Here is a 24,993-nt window from a genome sequence, read left to right on the forward strand (position 1 = left end):
ACGAGTTTTGCTAAAAGCTTCATAACTCACGTTTTGGGAAACGTAGCCTCATTCTAAAAAATGTTTTGGAAAGATTATGAAATCCACTATCGCATTGTGTTGTTATACGTAAATATTTGCGTTTCTAAATATACATTTTATGAAAACGTCAAAAATATGTAAGAATCGCCTACCATTATTTCAAAGCCGTGAAAAATGTACTTTTTTCCGAGTATCATAAAGAAATAACACTTTATATATTTTTTTATTTTTTTTTATAGTAAAGACCTCACAAGAGTCCCAACTGCTCCCGTCTGGAGCCAGTGAGACTATGGCATCCCCAATTGGGGGATGTTGTGAGGCTGAAGGTAAGTGGGGAAGGGAAAGAGGAAGGTGGGGAAGTACCTGGCTATTCAGATCTAGTCACTAAACACGGCTAAAGCCATTTGGAGCAACGTTTCAATTCTGAATGGTGGTCTTACACCAGGGCGATACTGGTAGTATCTTCCACTCTGGAACGTGCCGCAAATATACTATATATTATTTTAATTAATTAATTGTGAAATAACACAAATTAATCAAATAAAATTTATTTGCACACGCCGGGTTCGAACCCGCGACCTTCGGAATGGCAGTCCAATGCGTTACCACTGGACTATGCCGGCCGTTATTGAAGAAATATAATTAAAAACTATTAGTCACCTCAAAATATTAACCGTCCAAACTAAAATATTTTTAATAAATTATTTAGAAACGCAATAAATTATGAACGAACAAGATGACAGATTCAATCGGCTTAGATAATGCACTTCTACATTCCATAGATATTCTTGAATACAGACGCATAGCGTTATTCATTATCGATACTCTGTTTTTTAAATCATGGCAATCCGTATACTAGTGATGGAAATAAATCGATTTTTGTAAAATCTCGCGCGTTTACGTGAAAAGACGTTCTAATGTCTTGACCGCTATTATCATATTTACGTCTTTTGACGTTCTAATGTTCTGAGTGGTTAACATGACAAAACAGCACATTGAAGAAAAGTGAACAAAAATGAAGAAGAACGAAAAACAAACTTAACTAACCAAACCTATTCTTTATCACATTCTGTTTTATCTGGTTACCATAATATATATTTTTACATTATCTCCATAAAGGAGTTATGTATTGGAAATTTAAGCCTCGTTTGTCCCTTCACAAGGGATTTCTTGTTTTCTTCTTAATTCTATGACGCCAGCAGTCGACAGGTATAAATATCAGATATCCGTTAGGGTTACCGCCGTATTCGAGCGGTCAAGCATCATTAATAGCATTACTTACTTGTTATAGATATTATGGCACGAGGAGATTGGCGCGTGGCTGGATTACGACGTACACAACGGCAAGCGGCGAGACTTCTTCTATCCGACCAATGTGGCGCCTCTCTGGACCGGCAGCTACGACCAAACCAAGCAGGAGTACTATGTCAATAGGATCATGAAGTATCTGGACAATACCAAGGTTAGATATCTTTCTACTTTTACAAACCCTCACCAAATATCCCATAAAATAAGAAACAGCCGGAACATTCGAGAGTTTGACTTTTTCTGGAACCTTTTAACACAGGTGCTACATAGTTTATCATACAGATTACGCTGTTTTAAAAAAAAAAGCATGTATAAAAACACAAGCGTATACGAATGCAACATTGTGTCAAAATTTCAAAGCAATCCGTAAAGAACTTTCGGAGCTTTTATTTATATAGATAAAGGTCGTAAACATAGATATCACCAATATTACACATTGTCTATGATTTTAACCATTAGGGGCCAGAGCCGTGCATTTGCAGTGTTGAAGAATTGTGCCATGCAGGGTATGAAGCATTGCAATTGCAGTGTTGACCTTATTGTACATTCATTTTGCCTTTAAATATTACTTCTACTGGGTTTGTTAAAGACAAAAATCAAAATGCTACATTGTCTTCATGTTGGCTTTAACCAAAATGTATTTTTTTAACGTGTTTCTTTTTCATTTGCAAAACCAAACATGTACTATCATTTCTACGTTTCAAAATGTCAACGACCGCAGTTTATTTTACGCGGTCTGAATTTACGAGTTAATTTTTGATAAAGTTCCTCACTTCAATCAGCACGGTGCTATATGCGAGAATATTAATTGTAAATAGTATTTGCATTGCTGGGGTCAGTGCACTATTCATGAAATTATGACAAATTAAAAATAACATACAAGAATATAAGCATATGTTCTGATCCGGGCAGCCCTAATGGCACTGGGAAGTAACCGATGCGACTCCAAACTGGTGATGGAATGCAGGACTGTTCTTACAGAACTCGCTACCATCCATAAAATAACCCTAATCTGGGTACCAGGACATAAAGGTATTGTGGGCAACGAGCGGGCTGACGAACTAGCAAGGAAAGGGGCGAAAGCACCACTTGTAGGATCCGAGCTGGCCGTAGGAGTAGCAGCTTGCCACACAAAATTACATATTACTAGGTGGATCAAATCCCAGTACTGCAAAGAATGGGAGAGGGCACCTGGAATGAGACAATCCAAAGTACTCATGAAAGGACCAGACCCTAGACGAACCAAGAAACTACTCGATATGGACAGAAACTCGCTGAGGGAACTGGTAGGACTACTAACGGGACACTGCCATCTCAGGAGACACATGCAGATATTGGGTGTGGAAAACACCAATAGATGCAGGAAATGTGAAGAGGATGAAGAGACTCCAATTCACCTATGGTGCCAATGTCCTGCCCTGGTGGGAACTAGCCTCAGATACCTGGGGAGACATACAGTAGAATCAGAAGACATAGACACATACCCAATGACAACCCTGGTGAACTTTATTAAAGGGACTGGGTTGTTGTTAAAGGATTGAGGTAAAATGGGAGATAGCACAATGGGCCTATGGCCTAAGTGCTCATGGGAACTATGTGTAAACCGTCTCCGCTTTAAAAAAAAAAAAATAATAAAATAACTTTCTTGTCCAACAGATAGACAACTATGCAGGTGGCCTCCCCACATCGCTGGAGCACTCGGGAGAGCAGTGGGACTACCCCAACGCGTGGCCGCCCCTACAGCACATAGTCATCTCCGGGCTGCGTCAGGTGGCAATTCCCTCAGCCACCCGTCTGGCACAGGAGTGGGCGGGAAGGTGGGTGCGCTCCAACCACATGGCGTGGAAGGAAGCCAGCTCCATGTTCGAAAAGGTACAGTTACTAATTCTCATAGATTATCCAAACCTCAAATTAGCCAGGCAACTAACTCAACTTGCCTAACTTTGACTCAATAATTTTAACTGTGGTGTAGCGAGCTGTTAGCTTGTTTTTTTTTACCAACAGTCATTAGCCTTTACCCGTGAACTGTCGTAACTCTATTTCTCCAATTTCAAATCAGCCTCCATTAATTTAGACAACTTTATGTAGGTGGGCGAATCGATAAACTAACTGTTTTTAGAGATTTTCAGGCATGCTAGCGAAGGTCTGCTTATCCACGATATTGTTGATACAAATTTTTATTGGGCCATCAAGGCAAGACACTGGATGTGATATTGACCGGGCTTTTCACAAATTTATTCGAAATCGGATGTAGACATTACTTTTCCTCTAATTTTGAATGTCAAGTGTGCAAAATTTCATTGAGAAATATAAAAATTTTGCTTTACGGGATGGGTGAAAGGAAATGGGTGGTTTTTCCAAGTAGACAGTGACTGTATCTTCCAGAATGCGACGTTTACATATTGCTCAATAAAATTTAGCCTTCAGGCGCATTCCCACAGTTCGTATTTTCAAGTTTAGTGTAGTTTCCCACATTTGCAGATTCGACCCTACAATAAAACAATTCATTGGCCTGGTATTTTTATAAACATATTGTCTTGTTTGTATCATTTATGATTTAAGAATTAGTGACATTTTACTGCAAGCAGCGGCAGTTTTCAAATAGAGCTGTTCGCTTTCTATTTTATGATGACCCTAGTTAAACCATTATGCCTAAAAATATTTGCCAATACCTTTCCCACCCCTGTCCCATAGTAATAAAAACCCCAAATAAAGTTTCATCTCCCTCAAAATAATTCCTTTAAAATATTTGTATTGTTTAAGTCACGTTTGTATCATTAAGAATAGTTAAGTGCATTTTATTTTATGTTTAAGAATGTTGTTTTCCGACGAGCGGGTGGAACAACTTTATTTTTGTAATATGTCCTTCAAGAATTTAGCTTAAATACAGATACCTCCCAGAAAAAAAGTCAGTATTTCAGTGTTGCTATAACTGGTAGGTACATGCGTACCTAGGCAGTCAGTCGTGAGATAATTACTAGGTTTATGTAAACCTAGGGAAAACTGAAGAATAGAGGAAACTAGACCTTTATTTCTTTCAGTTTAAGTTTTAGCAGAGGAAAATAAGATCCTCTGCAATTATATTGTGAATTAATAAATTTATATGTCAACAAGAAGAAGTGTTTTCCTGCATTCCATCTGACCGCGTGTTCTCGTACCACGATAGCGATCCGGCTCGAAGGACCATACCTCCTCCCGTGAAGATACTTCACAAAATAGGCAAAGAATGCGACTGTTATCTTTATTAGGTACCTACTGCTTGTCTACAAAAATTACCAGTTAAATTTATTAAAATTACTAAAATAAAAATATTTATGCTACTCTTAAAACTAAAAATTCCGTGGAATATGTAAATCTTATGACTAAAAATTGTGTAGTAGGTAATGTCTTAAAACTAGAAATCCCGTAAAATGTATATCTTATGACTAAATATCGTGTAGTAGGTAATGTCTTAAAACTAGAAATCCCGTAAAAATGTATATCTTATGACTAAATGGTTGTAGTAGGTAATTTCGCATTCACCTCCCCCCGTGAATTCATTTCACTTAGCGGATAAAACGAATGCGATGGTTGTATCTTCAATACTGCTACTTTAGTAGCCGGTCTGCGAAACGTACCGTGATTTGTTTGAATATCTACAACGCGGACTTGTCCATCGGCTCCGGGGTATACTTTTACTACCATACCCTTTGGCCAGGTATTCCGGGGCAACGTGTTGTCACATAGGATAACTACATCGCCTACCTTTATAGGTGGTATAACATCATGCCATTTAGAACGTTTTACCAGTGTAGGTAAATATTCTTTTACCCATCGTGACCAAAATTGGTCGGCAAAAAATTGTGCAATACGCCATTGCTTTTTTAGGCATAAATCGCCGTGATCAAAGACCCCTACGATTGGGGTGTCATATTTATAACCTAACAGGAAATGATTTGGTGTTAGACTTTCAAAATCCTTGCTATCGAGAGAAACGTGTGTGAGTGGTCTACTATTAACTATATTTTCTGCTTCTAACAGCAATGTGTGCAAAGTATCCGGGCGTGGTGCTTGCTCGCGTAATATGGCGTAAAACGTAGTTTTAATTGATTTTATTAGACTTTCCCAGGAGCCTCCGTGGTGAGGAGATCCTGGCGGATTAAATTTCCAATTTATTTTCCTTACCGACATTTCGTTATTTAATTTGTCCTGGTTTAGAGATGATAATGATTCTGATAATACCTTATCAGCACTATCAGCACAGCAAAAATTGACCAATGTTTATTCTAATCGGGTAGGAAAAACAACAGCTGATTCTGACAGATCCATATTTAATGACAAAAGTAGTGAAATTTAAGCAAATTTAGCAAGTAATCAAAGTTGAAACATATAAACTAGTGAAAAATTAATCAAAATAATAGTGTATTTTGTGTTGACAGTGCGAAACAACTTTACATATTGCCCTGAAAAATTACGCATAACGAATTCACTGTCATTGTGAGCTACAACCACAGACAATTTATGTTTTTGAATTTTTGAAATCTTTTTGAATTTGTGAAGAGGTTTTTTTTGTCATAGACAAATAAGTTAAATTAATTTTAACTCAATAAGGGGTATTTCTGAACAACTATAAGAAACCTACCTACAAACTAAGATATAAATCAACCAAAATGTCTAAAACTCGCAAGGTTTGCAGTGCAAAGAAAGATACATCTTCACCTTTAGCAACCACGTCTGGCCCTATTGATTCACCGTCGGCGCATCAGTCAATGATTAACATTGACACTGACTCATTAATCAATTTTTTTGAGTCGAAACTTGAAATCATGCGCACTGAAAACAAGAAAGCAATTGACGCTGTTCAGTTAAAATTAGATGCGCTGTCTAACGAGTGGAAGGACCAATACACAAAAATTCTGGGATGTGTGAGCGTTCTCCAAGAAGAAAACTCAAACCTCCGGCAAGAAGTCCAGTCACTCCGAGATGCACAAGATGAGATGGAGCAGCGCAGCAGAATATGCAATGTAGACATCCATGGGATTCCCGAAGCAAAGGGCGAAAATTTGATGACATTAATAGAGAAAATAGGATCCAACATTAACGTCCCGCTTCCAAGTAGCTATGTGGTTTCTGCGCATCGCGTCGCTCGCGGCCACTCCTCGCCCTCCAACCGTCCGCGCAATATAGTCGTACAGCTATCCACAAAACGACTTCGTGATGATGTCATCGCTGCAGCAAGGACTCGCCGCGGCCTTACCACGGAACAATTAGGATTTGGTGCTCCCACCACCAATTTTTATATAAACGAGCACCTTACATTGAAAAATAAAATCCTATTTGCCAAAACACGAGCCGCCGGAAAAGCTAACGGCTTTAAATACATATGGGTGCGGAACGGCAGTATTCTGGCGAAGAGAAACGATCTCTCTCGGGTTTTCACCATTCGTCGTGAGGGAGACCTTCAAAAGATAATCACACATGATCAGCAAAACATGTGACTACAAACATGTTACTGCTGTCTTTCGTATCCGCTTTCTCTCAATATTCTGTATCCTGTAATTTGTTTCTTTCAAAGCTACTTTATATTTTTGTTTAGCGCGCAATATCCCTATAACTTTAAACCAATACCATGTTTCTCACATATTCATTCACATTCTAAAATGTCAACATATTTCACATTCATTGATCTAATAAGTAGTCTATGTTTTTTATGTAATTTCGAAGCCTCATATGCCCTGCATAATGTATCACTCGTGCGATTGTGGAATATGTCAAACGGCACTCCTACTCTGGTGAAATGATCTCATCATCATCTTTAACCGTTTATTACCAGAACTGTGGTGGTATTAGGACCAAAACCCAGGAGCTACTAATTAATGTATTATCGAATAACTACGACGTTATAGTTCTAGTTGAAACATGGCTTGTAGCAAATATAAATACTGCTGAATTCATAGATTCGCGTTACACGGTATTCCGACGAGATAGGGACCGTACACTCACTGGTAAAATGGATGGAGGCGGTGTGTTGGTAGCAGTGCGCAAGGAGCTTGCATCTTCCCGGCTCGATGACTGGGAAAATGGTCAAATCGAACAAATCTTCATTTCTATTCCGGTAAGGTCTTTCAATCTCATCATATGTGCAGTATACATACCTCCTGCCTCACAACCTACGGTCTATGATACGTTCTCCAAAAACCTGGAATCTGTATATTCATCACAACCAAATAATACTTTTTGTGTACTAGGAGATATGAATCTACCAACTCTGACTTGGTCATTTTCCGAAAACAGCAGTCAAGGTCTCGCCTCCTCAAATACGGCTGCATCGAAAACGTTGCTTCAAGCAATGTCATTGATGGACTTATTCCAATATAACTGTATACCTAACCATAATGAAAAATACTTAGACCTCGTATTCTACAGTCGTGAAACAAATGTTACACGTAGCAACAACCCTCTCATCTCAGAGGATAGACACCACCCAGCCCTTGAATTTGATATATCCTTCGTAATTCAACCAAAAATCAAAAACAAAATACAGCGTCGGCGCAATTTCAGGAAAGCTAATTATGCTCAGATTAATGAGGACATTAATTGTATTGATTGGTTATCTGAAATCGCAAATTTATCAGCCGAAAAAGCAGTAGATCGATTCTATTTAAAAATAAACAATGTAATTGATAAGCTTATTCCAGTATTGGCACGACGAAATGACAAATTCCCCATATGGTTTACTCCAGAACTTATTAGGTTATCAAGGAAAAAAGATAAAGTCTGGCTCAAATGGAAGACATATAAAGGTCTTTCTGATTATCGTGAATTTTCCTTCTTACGTGCTACATACAAAAAAAAGACTTATGAAACCCGAAGGTTATTTTTTGACAACATCGAAAGTTCATTTCAAAATAATATCAAAAGCTTTTGGTCATACATATCCTCATTAAAATCGTCTGATGGATACCCTGCTGCAATGTCCTTCGAAGGGCGCAAATCTAACGATGCCCAGGAAATTTGTGATATGTTCTCTGAATTCTTTAAGTCAACATTTGAACCTTCCTCTATCAATGACCCAATTATTAACATTGACCAACTTGAGGAAGTTCAGGACTCTGGACTTGCGCACATTCACACAATTAAACTAACGGAAAAAGAAGTGCACTCGAGTTTAAAATCGATGGACATAAACAAGGGTGCGGGTCACGATGGAATACCGGCGTTTTTCCTTAGATCTGCTGCGTCGTCACTGTGTGTGCCGCTTACCATAATATTTAATAAATGCCTGAGTGATGGAGTTTTCCCTGATAGGTGGAAATTGGCCTATATTATACCGGTCCACAAGGATGACTCGCGTCAAAGAGTGGAAAACTATAGGCCAATATCCATTCTCTCGGCGATCCCTAAACTATTGGAAAGACTTGTCCATAACAATATATATCCCCAGCTTGCTGCCAAAATTACTGAACAACAACACGGGTTTGTAAAAGGCAAATCTACCATGAGTAATTTACTTATTTACTCAAATTTCTTATTTACTAGTATGGATCGAGGCCACCAGGTAGATGCAATATACTGCGATTTCAAAAAAGCTTTTGACAAGGTTGACCACCTTATTCTTATCAAAAAAATTATGTACAACGGAATTAGAGGAAATTTATTACGTTGGTTTATCTCATATTTAACAAAAAGACAACAAGCCGTATCATTACGAGGACACACTTCTACATGGGAACCAGTTACTTCTGGCGTGCCTCAGGGGTCAATCCTGGGTCCGCTGTTGTTTATTCTTTTTATTAACACTGTTACTAAATGTTTCGTGCATTGTTTATATCTTTTGTACGCTGATGACATAAAAATATTTGCCATTGTTCGGAATCTAAACGATTGTCTGCTCATACAAAGCGACTTAGTAAGGTTCGAAACGTTTTGCAATGAAAACAAAATTTACCTAAGCTACAATAAATGTAAACAAATAAGTTTTACTAAAAACCACAACGCTATCAAACACAATTATTGTATTGGTAATTATTTACTCGAGCGCGTTTACTGTATAAGAGATCTAGGCGTTCTTTTTGATTCCAAACTCCACTTCGATGCGCACATTGATAATATTGTGAATAAAGCTTACAGCATGCTAGGATTTGTCATCAGAAACAGCCTTGAATTTCGAAAACCTGAAACATATCTTCTTCTTTACCACACTCTGGTCCGTTCTCAACTTGAATACTGCACCTCCATATGGAATCCACTTTACGATATCTATAAAGAAAATATTGAAAGTATTCAAAAGAAATTTCTGCGATGCCTCAATTACAGAATGAGCGCACCCAAACGCGGGTACATAAATATGCTCTCGAGTTATAAAGTCTCCACTCTATCTAACCGGCGAACATACCTTGATCTCATGACTCTGTATAAAATCTGTAACAACGTTATTGACTGTCCCGACTTACTGAAATTAATAAACTTCAAAGTACCACCCAGAGTAACAAGGCTTAACGACTTATTCCACATTAGCAGGACGCGTACAAATGCTGGTGTCAGGGATCCAATCAGAAGAATGTGCGAATCACTTAATCAGAACCAAAACCTCAAGGACTCTGACTTATTTTTTGATACACGCACTACTTTTAGTAGAAAAATGAAGACTGTTTTCCTACAAAGTTCATAGTAAAAAACTTAGACATACTTGTTTAAATATGTATATATTTTTTAATTTCTGTTTAACATTGTTTATCTATTTATATATATATATATATATTTTTTTTTTTGTTTTACCCTCTAAATTTTTTCAAAAATAATTTGTAAATTCTTATAAGGATATTGCGCATTTCTTTCATATCTCTATTTGTAAAATAATATTCTTATGTATATATTTTTCCCCTATTTATAAGTCAAAATATTTGTAAATGTTTTTAACTGCTGTTTAAGTTAATTCGTGAGAAATAGTTTGGATGCAGGTAAATTCTCTAGTTGATGTTTTGTATATTCTTGTCAATTGATATCTGTATCTGTTTTTTCTCCTAAATAAAAAAAAAAAAAAAAAAAAAAAAAAAAAAAAGCACCTCTGAGGTTTGTTCCATTATCACTCCAAATAGTTAGCGGGTAACCGCGCCTAGCAATAAAATGTCTGATTGCTAGTATGGCGGAATCTGTAGTCAGGGAATCCGCGATTTCAATATGCACGGCTCTTGTTGATAAACATGTAAACAAAACACCGTACCGTTTTTCATTTCTGCGCCCTATTGTAACTATCATGGGACCAAAGTAATCCATGCCTGTGTGTGTAAAAGGACGTATATGATGTTGTAACCTTTCCATAGGTAAACATCCCATTAGAGGTGCCTGTGGTTGGGCTCTCTTATTTTTGCAAGTTTGACATAAATATTTAATTTTTCTAATAGACTGACGCGCATTAAGTATCCAATACTTTTGTCTTATTGCATTTAAGACGTGTTCAACTCCACCGTGGCTAGACATCTCGTGAAACTGTGTAATTAATAATTGAGCTAACTTATCTTTATTGTCGAGAATTATCGGGAAGACTGTACTTAATTGTACGTCTTCAATCGCCGCAATCCTACCCTGTATGCGTATTATTCCATTTACATCTAAATACCCACTTAATTGTCTTAATCTACTATCTTTTGGCAATCTTTCGTTTTTGGATAAAATTATAATTTCTCTATGAAACGTTCTTTTCTGAGACTCTTTTATAAGAAAATGTTCTGCTGAAGTTAAGTCATCAGCAGTAAGAGAATTATTTTCTGCTTGTTTGCCTCTACATTTCGGCTCAAAGCCGTGGTTCAGTCGACAATGCTCCGAAGCAGTCCGACGAAAAAACGCGGCTTACCGAGCCTACAACACATCTCGAACGCCCGAAAGCAGATCAGCATACAACAAATCGGCAAAGGAATGCAAGAGAATCATCAATAGGTCGAAATTCGAACACGACCTGCAGATCAGCAAAAAGCTGGCTGCCTGCCCGCATGGCAGCAGAGCATTCTGGTCGCTTGCGGGCTCAATAGGTCGAAATTTTTGCAAACCCAGTTTGCCACCTCTTACCAGACCTGACGGCTCACTAGCAAACACCGCCACCGAAAAGGCAAACCTTTTAGGGAAAATGTTTGCGGAAAACTCGACCCTCGACGACGGGGGTGCTGTTCCGCCGTCGGTTCCTCACTGCGGCTTCTATATGAAAAAGCTGAGGATCCGGCATCGGGATGTACTCCACGTCATACGGGGGCTCGATGTTAACAAAGCTAGTGGACCTGATGGAATACCTGCCCTGGTATTGCAGAGGTGTGCTGCGGAAATAGTTCCAGTTTTGACAAAGCTCTTCAAAATGTCCCTGAAGTGTGGCACTGTGCCCTCTGGTTGGAAAAAAGCGGTAATTCACCCTATTCCCAAGAAAGGTGACCGCTCCAACCCGGCCAACTACCGCCCCATAGCGATCACATCAGTTCTGTCCAAAGTGATGGAACGTGTGATCAACGACAAACTGCTCACATACCTCGAGAAGAACAAAATTATCAACGACCGTCAATACGGATTCCGGCGGAACCGCTCGTGCGGTGATCTTCTCGCGTATGTGACGCATGTTTGGGGGCGGTGCCTGGAACGTCACGGTGAGACCCAAACGGTCGCACTAGACATATCCAAGGCCTTTGACCGGGTCTGGCACCGAGGACTTGTCAACAAATTGCATTCTTACGGACTTCCCGCATCCCTGTGTACGTGGATTGCTGACTTTTTAAGGGATAGGTCGATTCAGGCGGTTGCTGACGGTTTCACCTCTTCCTCGCACTCCATAAATGCTGGCGTCCCACAGGGATCGGTTCTGTCTCCGACTTTGTTTTTGTTGCACATCAATGACCTTTTGACATGTGCACCGATTCATTGTTACGCGGATGACAGTACAGTTCATGATAGCTTTTTGTTTGACAAGCCCCCAAAGGGCACACAAACTCCAACGGCTCGGAGGGCTTTGAAGCAGAGAATGGACGGTTATCTCGAGAGTATTTCCTCCTGGGGTAAAAATAATCTCGTCGAATTTAATGTTTCAAAGACCCAATCCTGTCTGATTACGTCTAAAAGGGATCCAAATGATAATCTAGTCTCCTTCAACGGAAGCAATCTTCCGAACAGGCCTTCCATTGATATGCTTGGTGTAACTATAAGTGACCAGCTCAGGTACGGGGGCTCCATCGAAGCCAGAGTAAAGTTGGCCTCTCAGAAGCTGGGCGTACTGTACAGGGCCCGCAGATACTTTAATAGTACACAACTGCTCACCCTGTACAAATCGCAAGTGCGCCCTACTGTCGAATTTGGCAGCCATCTCTGGTCTGGAGCCCCAAAATACCTGAAAAAAACCCTTGACTCTGTGCAGAAACGGGCGGTCCGTTTGATAGATTCCCCAATCTTAACAAACGGACTGCAATCTTTAGAGCACAGGCGTCAAGTAGGTATGCTGTCCTTGTTCTATCGGTATTACAATGGAAGATGCTCTGAGGAACTAGCGTCATTGATCCCTTCGGCACCGGTGCGTAGTCGGGATACACGCCAAACGCGCGCCCAACATTTGTACACAGTTGACACTTGTCACATGAGAACGGGTCGCTTCTACGATTCGTTCTTAAGTTCAACAGCTCGGCTGTGGAACGAACTGCCGGCCTCTGTGTTTCCTCCCTCCTACAACATGGGACTCTTCAAGACCCATGTTCACTCCTTCCTCTCCAAAAAAAGACCCTCCACACAGCATCCCCAAAGATGACATAGGCCCCGAGGGAAATTATTTTCTTCAGGGCCTCTTGTGTGGAGTAAATATAAAAAAAAAAAAAAAAAAAAAACATTTGTTGATGTATTTAAAAACGTACGCTGTAGCTCTTAATAATCTTGAATATTTGGAGAATTTATTTAAGTCTATGAAACATGCCGCCGATGTGGTGAGTAAGATAGCCGATGGTTTTAACTCTAATAGTTCTTTGTTTATGCTATCACACTGTTTAGCCAAATTCTCTTGCGGCCATACTTCTGGAGGTGATTTTAGGAATTCGGGACCAGAAAACCATCGCCCCTCTAATCCTAAATCTGTCATCCTAGTATCTCTGGTAGCCTCATCTGCTATATTATCTTTAGTTGGAAGCCACCGCCAGCATTCTGAACCAACTGTTTCTTCCAACTCACCTAACCTATGCGCAACAAAAGGCTTAAAATTTCTTGAATCAGATTTTAACCAGCACATTACGGTTTTTGAATCTGTCCAAAAATGTTTCGAGTTAAAGGTGAGCGTGTGTTCACCGATTTTACATTTATATAATCTACTACCTAAAAGGGCTGCTTGCAATTCTAAGCGCGGAATTGACATCGGCTTGATTGGGGCTACGCGGGTTTTGCTAGCAATAAAATTTACGAAGACCTGACCATTAGCATTTTGAACACGACTATAAGCTACACAACACATTGCCTTTTCGCTCGCATCACAGAAAATATGAAGTTGTCTGTCTACGGCGTTTTCACCACCGCATAAAATCTCGTAATACCTAGGAATTTTAACTTTACTTATTGACCTTAAGGCTTCCAACCAATGAAGCCATTCATTAAAATTACGATCATTTAATTTCTTATCCCAGTCAGTACCCGACCTCCATACATTTTGCAGTAGTATTTTAGACCGAACTGTCAGGGGTGCTAAAAACCCGGGCGGATCGAATATTGTCATAATGACTTTCAACATCTGCCTTTTCGTAGGTCTTTGCTTCCCAGAAATAATATCCCCGGGAATTTTTTTGAAGCTTAGATCGAATGACAATGTGTCTGAATTTGGATCCCATTGCAAACCTAATGTTCTCTGTATGTTTTCCTCACCTTGTTCGAAACAAACAACATTCTTCGACCTGTGGGCTACGGGAATGTTTTCTAGCGCCTCTGGCGCGTTACTTGCCCAGCCGGTGATATTAAACCCGCCTTGAGCATGTATGTATGTAATATCTTGTATTAATTTCTTCGCACTTTCTACTGAATTTACACTATCTAAATAGTCGTCCATGTAATGTTTTGTTTTTATTGCTTCGACGGCCTGGGGATACTGAGATAAAAATTGATCCGCGTTTTTATTTTTTACGAATTGCGCCGAACAAGGTGATGATTTTGCGCCAAAAATCATTGAATTCATAGCGTATACAGACGGGGCTACCTTACGATCTTTTCCTCTCCATAAAAACAACTGAAACGGTGTATCTTCATCAATAATTTTAATTTGTAAAAACATTTCTTGGATATCGGCGGTGAATGCAATTTTATTTTGCCTAAATTTAAAAAGCATTCCTAGCAGAGAATTATATAGATCGGGCCCGGTTAAAAGCCTATCATTCAAAGAAATTCCCTTCGATTTTGCCGCCGCATCAAATACAACCCTAAGCTTTCCTGGCTTATTTGGGTTGTAAACAGCAAAATGTGGTAAATAAAATTTATCCGAGCTATCCGGATACCTACCACTGAAATTGAATTTTTTTGCATATCTTTTATCTAAATAATGTTGTATTTTGTTGCAGTAGGCTTCCGCAAATTCAGGGTCTTTGTCCATTCTCTTTTCTAAAGTTTTTAATCTATTTTCCGCAACCTGAAGACTATCAGGAAAATATCTTTCTTCTTCCTTCCACAGCAAACCCGTCTCCCAATGACACCCCTGACTAGCGCGTTTTGAGGTACTTTCTAACAGGGAATATGCACGTTTATCATCTTTGCATATTTTCGGGATCACTACTCCCATCTCGTCTATCTTAAAACTCTCTTTGATAATTTCATGCAATTCGCTATTTTCATTTTCCTGAACATGAAAATTGAATTCTACACTATTTCCCGTTTTCTTTGCAATATGGCCGAGCGCGACCCAACCAAGCTTTGTATAAGATAATGATACCTTATGTTTATCTCCCTGAACTATTTTTCTGGAAATAATTAATTCCCAGTTGTTTTGCCCAATTAACATTTGGGGTTTTACATTCCTTTCAAAGCGAGGGGCGTTTTTTAAGTGTTTATTACTCGAAATGTAAGAATTAGATAGCGCCATTTGAGCTGGTATCTTTAAATCCCGAACGGTTCGAGCACTAGCTATGTACGATTCTACTTCGTTTTTACCTTTTATTTTTACATTTATTGACATGGAATCCGCGTTGTTGGAGCTCATTTCATTGACTCCATGCAATGAGAGGTCACTAACTGGTCCAGACAAACCGATTTGTTTGGCTACTTCTTGGTCTAACAATGTGACGGTTGACCCATCGTCTAACAGCGCATGAATATCTCGGCTTCCGAGTGGCCCGTATACCGTAATCGGAATAATTTTTAAAAGTACTTGATTACTTTCCCACGTGTTTGTGACAACTTCATCGGTTTCCACCCGATTGTGATTAACCAATAAATCATGAAATTTTTTGTTTGGTGATTTTAAATTTACTTTACAATTAAAACGGGAATGTCCGTACCCTAAGCACTTGTAACAAACATTATTATATTTAGCAATTTCCCATCTTTGCGTTATTGGGACATTTTTAAATTTTTCACATTGCCAAATCTGGTGTTCTCCTTTGCAAACACAGCACGGTGGTTTTCCATTATTAGTGGTGTGATAAAGGAATTTTTTTGACGTATCGTACGGACGTTCGAAATGATTATTTTTGGATGCATAAGGCCTATTAAAATTTTGTTTATTTTGATGTTGATTAGCTTGCCGTGGATGATAATTATTACTATACTGCTTGAAATGGTTATTGGAAGCGAATTTAGTTTCGTTACTGATTTTAGAATTAAAACTTATTCCTGAGTCACGTGAATTAATGACGATTTCTTCCAGCCAAAGTGATAAATAGCAGAGTATTGGCTGTGTTGTGTTCCGCCTATCTTTGTCTGTAAGCCACAACGTTCGTAGTGTACTAGGCAGTTTACCGATTAATGTCGATAACAAATCTGGATTGTGCAAATGTCCGATATTTTTAAATGATTTTAACATAGAAATTAAATTTTTTACTTTACAAGAAAATCGAATTATGGCGTCTGAACTGGTATTCTCATCTAATTTACTTAAATTTCGGATCTCACCAATAGTTTTTTGTATGATGTGATCCGTGTTGCCAAAAATATTTTCTAACGTATTTATTATTTCCTTGACATTGCAAGGAGATAATAGAAGGGAAGAAACCGCGTCACGCGCCTCTCCTTTTAACGCTTTTTGTAATCTATATAAATTTTCGCTGTCAGATACTTTTAAGAAGTCTGTGGTATGATGGTATATTGATTTGAACGCAATCCATTCAATTGGATTGCCGTTAAATGTGGGAAGATCATTGACTTTGGGCCTGGTATTATATAAAGACATTGCCTTACCAATTGATTCCGCGAGACGGTCTTCAGTTATAGCAGGTGTTGGTCCCTGGAATCGGCCCTGCGACTCTGGCCACTGTTGCCCGTCGCGTTGCTCTGCTAAGTTGAATGGCTGCTCTGACGTAGGCAGCTCCCAGTAGCTACTGCTTGGCTGCTGAGGCTGCGTCGACTGCAGCTGAAGAGATTGCCCTACCGAGGGCTGCTGATTCGATGTTCCTCTGGGTGGGAGTAGCTCGTACCGCCCGCCCTGCTGCTGCTGCTCCGACCGCTGTCCCAAGTGCAGCGGAAGAGTCTGCTCTGCCCGAGGCTCCAATTGCGATGGGAGAGTCTGCCCTGCCAAGGGCTGCTGCTCTGAGGATCCTTTTGGTGGGAGTAATGCGTACCGCCCACCCTTGTGCTGCTCCAACCGCTGTTCCAATTGCAGCGGATGAGCCTGCTCTACCCGAGGTTCCATTTGCGACGGGAGAGTCTGCCCTGCCAAGGGCTGTTGCTGTGCAGTTCTTGTGGGCGGTTGTAGTGATAACCGCCCATCATGGAGCAGTTCCTGTTGCTGCTCCATTTGAACTCGAAGAGGCTGTTCATCGTGATCTCCAAGTTCTGATGATGAACTGTGATGTGACTGGTCCACCCAGTCATTGACTCTATCCTCGAGAGTCCGTTGCGAAGTCCTTGATGCAGCTTCTAAAACGAGCGCCGCATGTTGCTCCTCTGCTTCCAAGACTGACATTGCTGCAGTCATCTTTGCTTCGGAAGCCTTTGCTTCCGCGGCCATCTTTGCTTCAGCCATCTCCGTAAGTAGGCGGGCCTTTTGTCTCGTGATGTGCACCTTGGTTGCTGAAGCTTTTATTTGAGCCTCCATCCAGCTGCTGCTGGTTCCCGCCTTGCTGCCGGAGACAGATGACGTCTTTGAGTGTTGTCCCGCTTCCATGATGCTGCTGTTCCCGATGCGGCTCGAAGGACCATATGTTTCTGCTATCGTGGTACGAGAACAAGCCGTCAGATGGAATGCAGGAAAACACTTCTTCTTGTTGACATATAAATTTATTAATTCACAATATAATTGCAGAGGATCTTATTTTCCTCTGCTAAAACTTAAACTGAAAGAAATAAAGGTCTAGTTTCCTCTATTCTTCAGTTTTCCCTAGGTTTACATAAACCTAGTAATTATCTCACGACTGACTGCCTAGGTACGCATGTACCTACCAGTTATAGCAACACTGCAATACTGACTTTTTTTCTGGGAGGTATCTGTATTTAAGCTAAATTCTTGAAGGACATATTACAAAAATAAAGTTGTTCCACCCGCTCGTCGGAAAACAACATTCTTAAACATAAAATAAAATGCACTTAACTATTCTTAATGATACAAACGTGACTTAAACAATACAAATATTTTAAAGGAATTATTTTGAGGGAGATGAAACTTTATTTGGGGTTTTTATTACTATGGGACAGGGGTGGGAAAGGTATTGGCAAATATTTTTAGGCATAATGGTTTAACTAGGGTCATCATAAAATAGAAAGCGAACAGCTCTATTTGAAAACTGCCGCTGCTTGCAGTAAAATGTCACTAATTCTTAAATCATAAATGATACAAACAAGACAATATGTTTATAAAAATACCAGGCCAATGAATTGTTTTATTGTAGGGTCGAATCTGCAAATGTGGGAAACTACACTAAACTTGAAAATACGAACTGTGGGAATGCGCCTGAAGGCTAAATTTTATTGAGCAATATGTAAACGTCGCATTCTGGAAGATACAGTGACCTTCCAGGTTAGGTTAGGATTGTAGGTCAGGTACGCAAAATTTTTGATTATTATTATTTAACCCTATCCCTGCGGGAGAAGCACGCCTGCGACGCACTGTACATGCCCTGTACGCGGGTGGCACATCTGTGCGACGCAAAGTTTCTTCGGCGTTATGGGTATGAAACATGCTTGAGCACGGTAAAACTTATACTTCTAAAAAATTTCACATCTTTACACTACTGACATCTTACGATATTTATCCACAATACGTATCCTAATCATCGATACAAAGATTTGAAGGGATCTTCCAACTCAGAGCGAAAAATGAATCAGTTTGAATTCTTCCCGCGTCTTTACACACTTTATTGCGCAGGCGCATTTTATAAGATTCTCAAACAGAGACGCTCGCCGTGTAGATTACATTGTCTTATCGAATTATTGTTTGCTTTTTCGTGGATATGAACTATTTTAATTACAGTGTACATTCATCTGATTTATCATATTTTAAAATAAGTTCAGTTACATACATTCATTCAAACTATTGAAGAAATATAAAATTTCGTCAGTGTTAGATTATTTTCAAATAAAGATACGTGGTTAAAACTTTTTTTTAGTGAAAAATCAAGTGTAAAGTTGTACAAGTTTGACTTTTTATCAATTTTTGAAAGTATTTTTATTGCCAAAATACAAAATGTCGGGTCGTGGTCTTAATGACGAAGAAATATTTGGTGCTACTTTAGAAATAGATTCAGATTTTGAAATTAGTGACAGTGACGTCGATAATAATTGCGAAGCTGCTGAAATACATGAAAGCCATGATTCTGAACCCGAAATGAACATTGAAGAAGGAGAAGAAGTGGTTGAAAATCTGTGGACTGCCGGCCCTTTCGTACCCATTATTTATGAATTCGACGATTTCGCATCAGGTATCAATCCAGATACCAGGTTAACTGAAGACACGCCCCAACTTATGTTTTTTGAACATTTTTTGAATACAGAAATTATGACAAAAATTGTTGATGAAACAAATCAATTTTATCAATATAAAATTAGGACGATGGATTTTACAGCAAAATCGAGAGTTACAAAATGGGTTGATACAACAGTCTCAGAAATGTACGTTTTTATTGCGTTAACATTTGCCATGACTAGGAACAAACACTTAACTATCGAGGAACATTGGAGTACGAACCCCATAATCTTTTCACCAATATTTGGAAAGACAATGCCCAGAGACCGTTATCAGATAATATTACAGATGCTCCACTTTAGTGATAGTAATATTCAAACGCCTACTGATAGACTGCATAAAATACGTGTTCTTGTTGACCACACACAAAAGATTTTTAAATCAACTATGATGCCCCATGAAAATCTATGTATTGACGAAAGCATCATCGTTTTCAAAGGCCGTCTATTATTCAAGCAATACATTCCATCTAAACGTCACCGATTTGGAATAAAAATGTTTGTGATGTGTGACGTCATGACGGGTTTCATTCTCGATTTTATAATTTATGTTGGTTCTGATACAGAAAAAAATGTTACTCAAGGTATTGGTATTTCGGGAGGCGTTGTAACCACCCTTTTGTCAGATTATTTCGGAAAGGGTCATAATTTGTGGTGCGACAACTGGTACACTAGTCCAAATTTATTTAAATATTTACACGAAAAAAAACTAATGCTTGTGGCACTGTTCGGAAAAACAGGAAAGGCATGGCACCTTTTGTTAAATTGAAGAAAGGGGAAATCCAATCAAAGCACCAATCACCGTTGTTAGCTTTGAAATGGCACGATAGGCGTGAAATCCACATGCTGACCACTCTTCACGATGGTTCTGTTGGACCATCGGGAAAAATAAATAGATCGACAGGAGAGCCCATTTTAAAACCACAATGTGTTCTAGACTATAACAAGAACATGGGTCTAGTAGACAAAGCTGATATGATGCTAAGCAACTTAAGTTGTATGAGGAAGTCACTCAAATGGTACAGGAAAGTTGCATTTCATATAATTGATTTGTATTTATTAAATGCTCACATAATATACCCAAACTGTAACATCAAAAAAAGTCAGTTTGGCTGATTTCCAAATGGCTGTGATTGAGCAATTACTAGAGAAATATCACAAAACTTTGCCGAGTATTTTACGTCCCACAACATCAAGAGATTACCCGATGCTTTTATCATCGAAAATTGTTTCCAAACACATGCCCATTAAAGTTCCCCCTTCAGCAAAAAACACAAACCCTCGTCGAAGGTGTCGTGTCTGTGCCACTTCAACACTGAAGCCCAAAGTCAGAAAACTTACTAAATTTATGTGCTTAGAGTGCAATGTGCCGTTATGCGTTGAGAACTGTTTCAAAATTTATCACGATAAAAAAATATATTAAGTGATACATATTTACGGTGACATAATAACAGAAAAATTATTTCATTATTTTTGTAAATTTAAGTGTAGTTATTTTTTATTATATGAACCTTTTTAAGTGTGTCAATATTTCATGTATCCAGTCAAACGCGACATCGCACCCATAAATCAACCACTTACATCGCACCACAGTTGAAGAGCCCTACTCCGTTATGTTTATAAGCATGTGTATCGTTATCCTTGAAATATTAACATGGCCGCCCGTTACATTATCAGTTACATCACGAATATATACTTCGAATTTTTATCAAGTCCCATTGACGTTCGGATTGTTTATTTATACTTGAAAAGATAATTCAAGACATAAGCGACGTATTTTTTAAAACAAATTTTAAAATCCATGCGTGATTATTGTTTAAAGTCATAAATTAGATTGATGATAAATAGCCCCGCGTGTGAACGAAGTGATACAAATTTATGACGCATAGAAAAGGTTAATGAGCAGGCAACACTGATGCGATCATATCTGATTTCACAATAAGCTTAACAGTATTTGAGTTGTTTTAATTTTAAAATAAGTTAATCCTTACTTCTCTCCAAATAAGAATCCAATCGATGTTTAAATTGGTTTATATTGTAAGAATGGATGACATGTTGTAGAAGTTTGTTCCATGCATCCACTACTCTATTTGCAAGGAAGTGTTTCCTAAGATTGGATGATAAAGGTGTTATTAATTTATTTGAGTGTCCACGGAGATTTATAATTCTGTTGGTGTTGATTATATTTGTTATTTTCTATCCAGTACGACGCTACGATATCTGGCGGCCACGGCGGTGGAGGCGAATACGAAGTCCAACTGGGTTTCGGCTGGTCCAACTCTGTGGTGATGGACTTGCTGGACATGTATGGCGACACACTGACGGCGGTGGACGAGTTCGACTCCTCGCTGGCGGAGCCCGTGCGGGGGGAGCTGGCAGTAGGGGAACCGCGGCCGGCGTCGGGGGCTGACGGGGGGAGGGTGATGGGGGCTGGGGCCAGCGGTATCGTGACCATAATGCTGGCGGCGCTTGCAACGCTGACGGCCGGCGCGCTCGGGTGAGGTCGGTATTTTGGTGATTTATTAACATTTCTATTAAGACCCCACATTTCAAATTTCTATCAAATACTTCCCTTGAACACTTTAAGTTTTTAAGCTCTTAAAAAAATGTGTAAAGATAATGTTAATTTTAACATACTTCGGACGGGAAAGGTATTTCTACCCGTTCGGTCGATTGTTGCTTAAGGACGGGAAGGGTATTTTTACCCTTTGCACCGGCTTCATTTCAATGGCAGAAAAGAATAATATGAATTATGCCAATCTCTTTCTAAAGGTCCCAACTACATGTACATAATTAACAAATCGCAATTCTACAAATACAAAATACAATTCTTATTTTTATATTTATAATCGAGTCTTTCGTGTACATCGGTATTTCAACAAAGGGACCAAAAAACCTGTTGACCTGACTTGGACCTGTTGTGAAAGTATTTTTATTGAATACCTGACACTTGATAAGCAATGCGTTTGAAGATTAACATAGTAATTTAATTATACATATTACATAGTAATTTTTCCGTTAGTCATTTTATAGCTTGGGTATGCTGAGTTAGTATGTAGAAATTTTTACTAAAGTATTTTCAAAGATATAACGATTTAAAACAAATTAAAATGATTCGCGCGGGACCTTTATTTTCGCGCGTCACTAGCAATCCGCCGGCGTAAAAGATACCTGTCTGAATTGTGTTAGTAAGATAATTTATGTATTTAAATAATGGTTATACTTATCTACAATAAATAGTTTCCTCAGAATGGCTACTTATATTCAGGGAAATGATTTTTTTAATAGTATTTGTCCAAGAATATGCTGGCGAACAAGAGGTTAAAAAAATTTTCGAGAGATTTTTGCTCGTTCACACAGGAACTTTATTTTCGCACGGAGACAGCGTAGCGCCAGCGCAAAATATACCCGCCAGAAACGTGTTAATATTCAGAAGTATCACTTTTGAAACGAGCGCGGCCAAATCCAAAATTCTATCGCTCTAATAAATTGTATTATCTAACAGTGTTATTTTCTTTGTTTCAGATATGAACCATCCAAGATTAGTGTGGGACTTAGTAGAGAATGCTATGGAGTGAGACCAATCCATATTGTTATTGTGCATGCCCTTTTTACTCAGTGCCTTTTTCTAGTTCACCTTTTTTTGTTTTATTTGGACTTAACATCTTTTTATGTATATTTACTCGTTGATAATTTATTTTACCAAAGTAGAACGCCTATAATTACATTAACTAACATGGGAAAGCTTTTTTCAAAATATTTATTGGTGTGAATTAGTGAAAATTGAAATTTTAAGTTTCCATCTCATTCTGCTGTTTCCATAAATGCATTTTGCCAATATTTTGGATAGCCAAATTTTTGGAAAGCCAATATTTTGGATTGCTATTATTTTGGATGGCCATAATTTTGGATAGCCAATATTTTGGATTGCCAATATATTAGATTGCCAATATTACCTACGCATAAGCATTTTTTTGGGTAGCCAATATTTTGGATAGCAATATTTTTGATAGCCAAAATTTTGGACAGTTATTATTTTGGATTTTGATAACAATATTTTTATAGCTCATATTTTTGAAAACTAATATTTTAGATTGCCAATATTTTGATCAGCCAATATTCGAAAAACTAATATTATGAATAGCCATTTGTTTGGATATACAATATTTTGGAAGTCTAATATTCTGCTGTAAAATCATTCCATTAAACATTTGCTCTAATAAAATTATTGCATCGAAATTCATTTGTCAATAAATAATAATCAACTGTTTGAGTAGCCAATTACTTGGATAAATGGCGTTCTACTGAATATATATTATTTTACATTTAATGATCTTGGTTGCATGTTTTTCAAATAAGGATCTCTTTGTTAAATTTATATTATTTTATTTGTTATTTGAAACCCAAAGTAGGTAATTCATTTATTGTGTGAAGATATATATACATATATTTTTTAAATAGTACTAAAATCTACAAAATTCCTATAGAGGGTGTTGTTAATATATTTTCCTTAGAAAAAGTGAAATTATAGGTGATTTATAATAGATTACTATTAGGTAGTAATTGTCCAAAAAATAAGTGATTGTATAAGGTCTAATTAAAATAATTTTAAGTAGTTTTCAAATATTTTTTGGAGATATCTTTGTTTTTTTTTTTTAATGCATGCAAATCTTCAAAATTATAATAAAAGGTATTTTTCGGTGAAAGTGTACTAAAACGATCTATATCCAAAAACAAATTTAGCCTGCCAAGGGTTTAAATTTAAATTATGGCATTCTAATGTTGTGATAATAACGTTTATACTAGAGATTTTGGCAAGTATCAACAACTGTTGCCATCCAGTATTTGTAACAACTTGTTTCCAATACGAAAGTTTTTCCAGTAGGTACTGTACAACAAAAATCAGTTTCATTTTAATATTAGGGGGTATTTCACTATCTCTGATTATGTTCTGACTAAGCACTAATCCGCGGATTAGTCATTTTTTCGTTTTCACTATATCTGAATAACGCTAACGCTCGGGTTAAAGTTCGATTTGACTAATCAGTGCTCGAACTTCACGTTAGGCGCTATTCCTCGAATCAAAGATGGCGTCAAAACATTCCGAGTTTGACAGCGGAGAAGTGAGTCGAATTTTGTTGAATGAATTTGAATGCTTGTATGATCCATCCTGAATTATTTGATTGTGTTCAAAATAAGAAACAATGTATTAATTCGACACGAATCTATCTAAAATGACCTGATAATCAACATAACATAACCAAAAAAATGCACACTTTGCGGTGTGCGGACTGTGACGCATGACAGCCGTGGCAGTAGATGGAGTAACTGCAAACATTTTGCGATGTTGCCAGACTATTTCGAGTGTTATCTATCCGGAAGCTCGAAACAATGGTGAAACGGTCGCCGTTGAATAACGAAGTTATTCTGATCTTTAAAGCCAGCTAACGGATAGCTAGTCAGATATTTAGCCCGACATAGTGAAATACCCCCTTAGTACATTATATTAATTGCTGGCGAGCAAAAGATACAAACACATTAAAAACCGGTTTCCGGAAATTTTTCTTTTGAATTTAGAGTTTG

At 38.3% G+C, this 24,993-nt stretch overlaps 1 protein-coding gene across 2 annotated transcripts in view; it reads left to right on the forward strand.

Moving 5' to 3' along the window:
• Positions 1-24,993, forward strand: part of LOC149409771 (trehalase-like) — a 63,055-nt gene that overhangs the window by 22,911 nt on the left and 15,151 nt on the right. Inside the window, exons 8-11 of one of the 2 annotated variants that reach the window (XM_089649329.1) lie at positions 1,313-1,483; positions 2,986-3,201; positions 21,615-21,912; positions 22,936-23,440. In XM_089649329.1, the coding sequence (XP_089505455.1) occupies positions 1,313-1,483; positions 2,986-3,201; positions 21,615-21,911 (684 nt within the window). In that variant the 3' untranslated portion in view covers position 21,912; positions 22,936-23,440. Of the gene's footprint in view, positions 1-1,312; positions 1,484-2,985; positions 3,202-21,614; positions 21,913-22,935; positions 23,441-24,993 lie in introns of those variants that run through there. The other variant, XM_089649328.1, reaches the window with a different exon arrangement.

This window comes from Hesperophylax consimilis, chromosome 29 (genome assembly GCF_061612785.1).
Source record: "Hesperophylax consimilis isolate HC1 chromosome 29, BYU_Hcon_1.0, whole genome shotgun sequence".
Taxonomy (NCBI): Eukaryota; Metazoa; Arthropoda; class Insecta; order Trichoptera; family Limnephilidae; genus Hesperophylax; species Hesperophylax consimilis.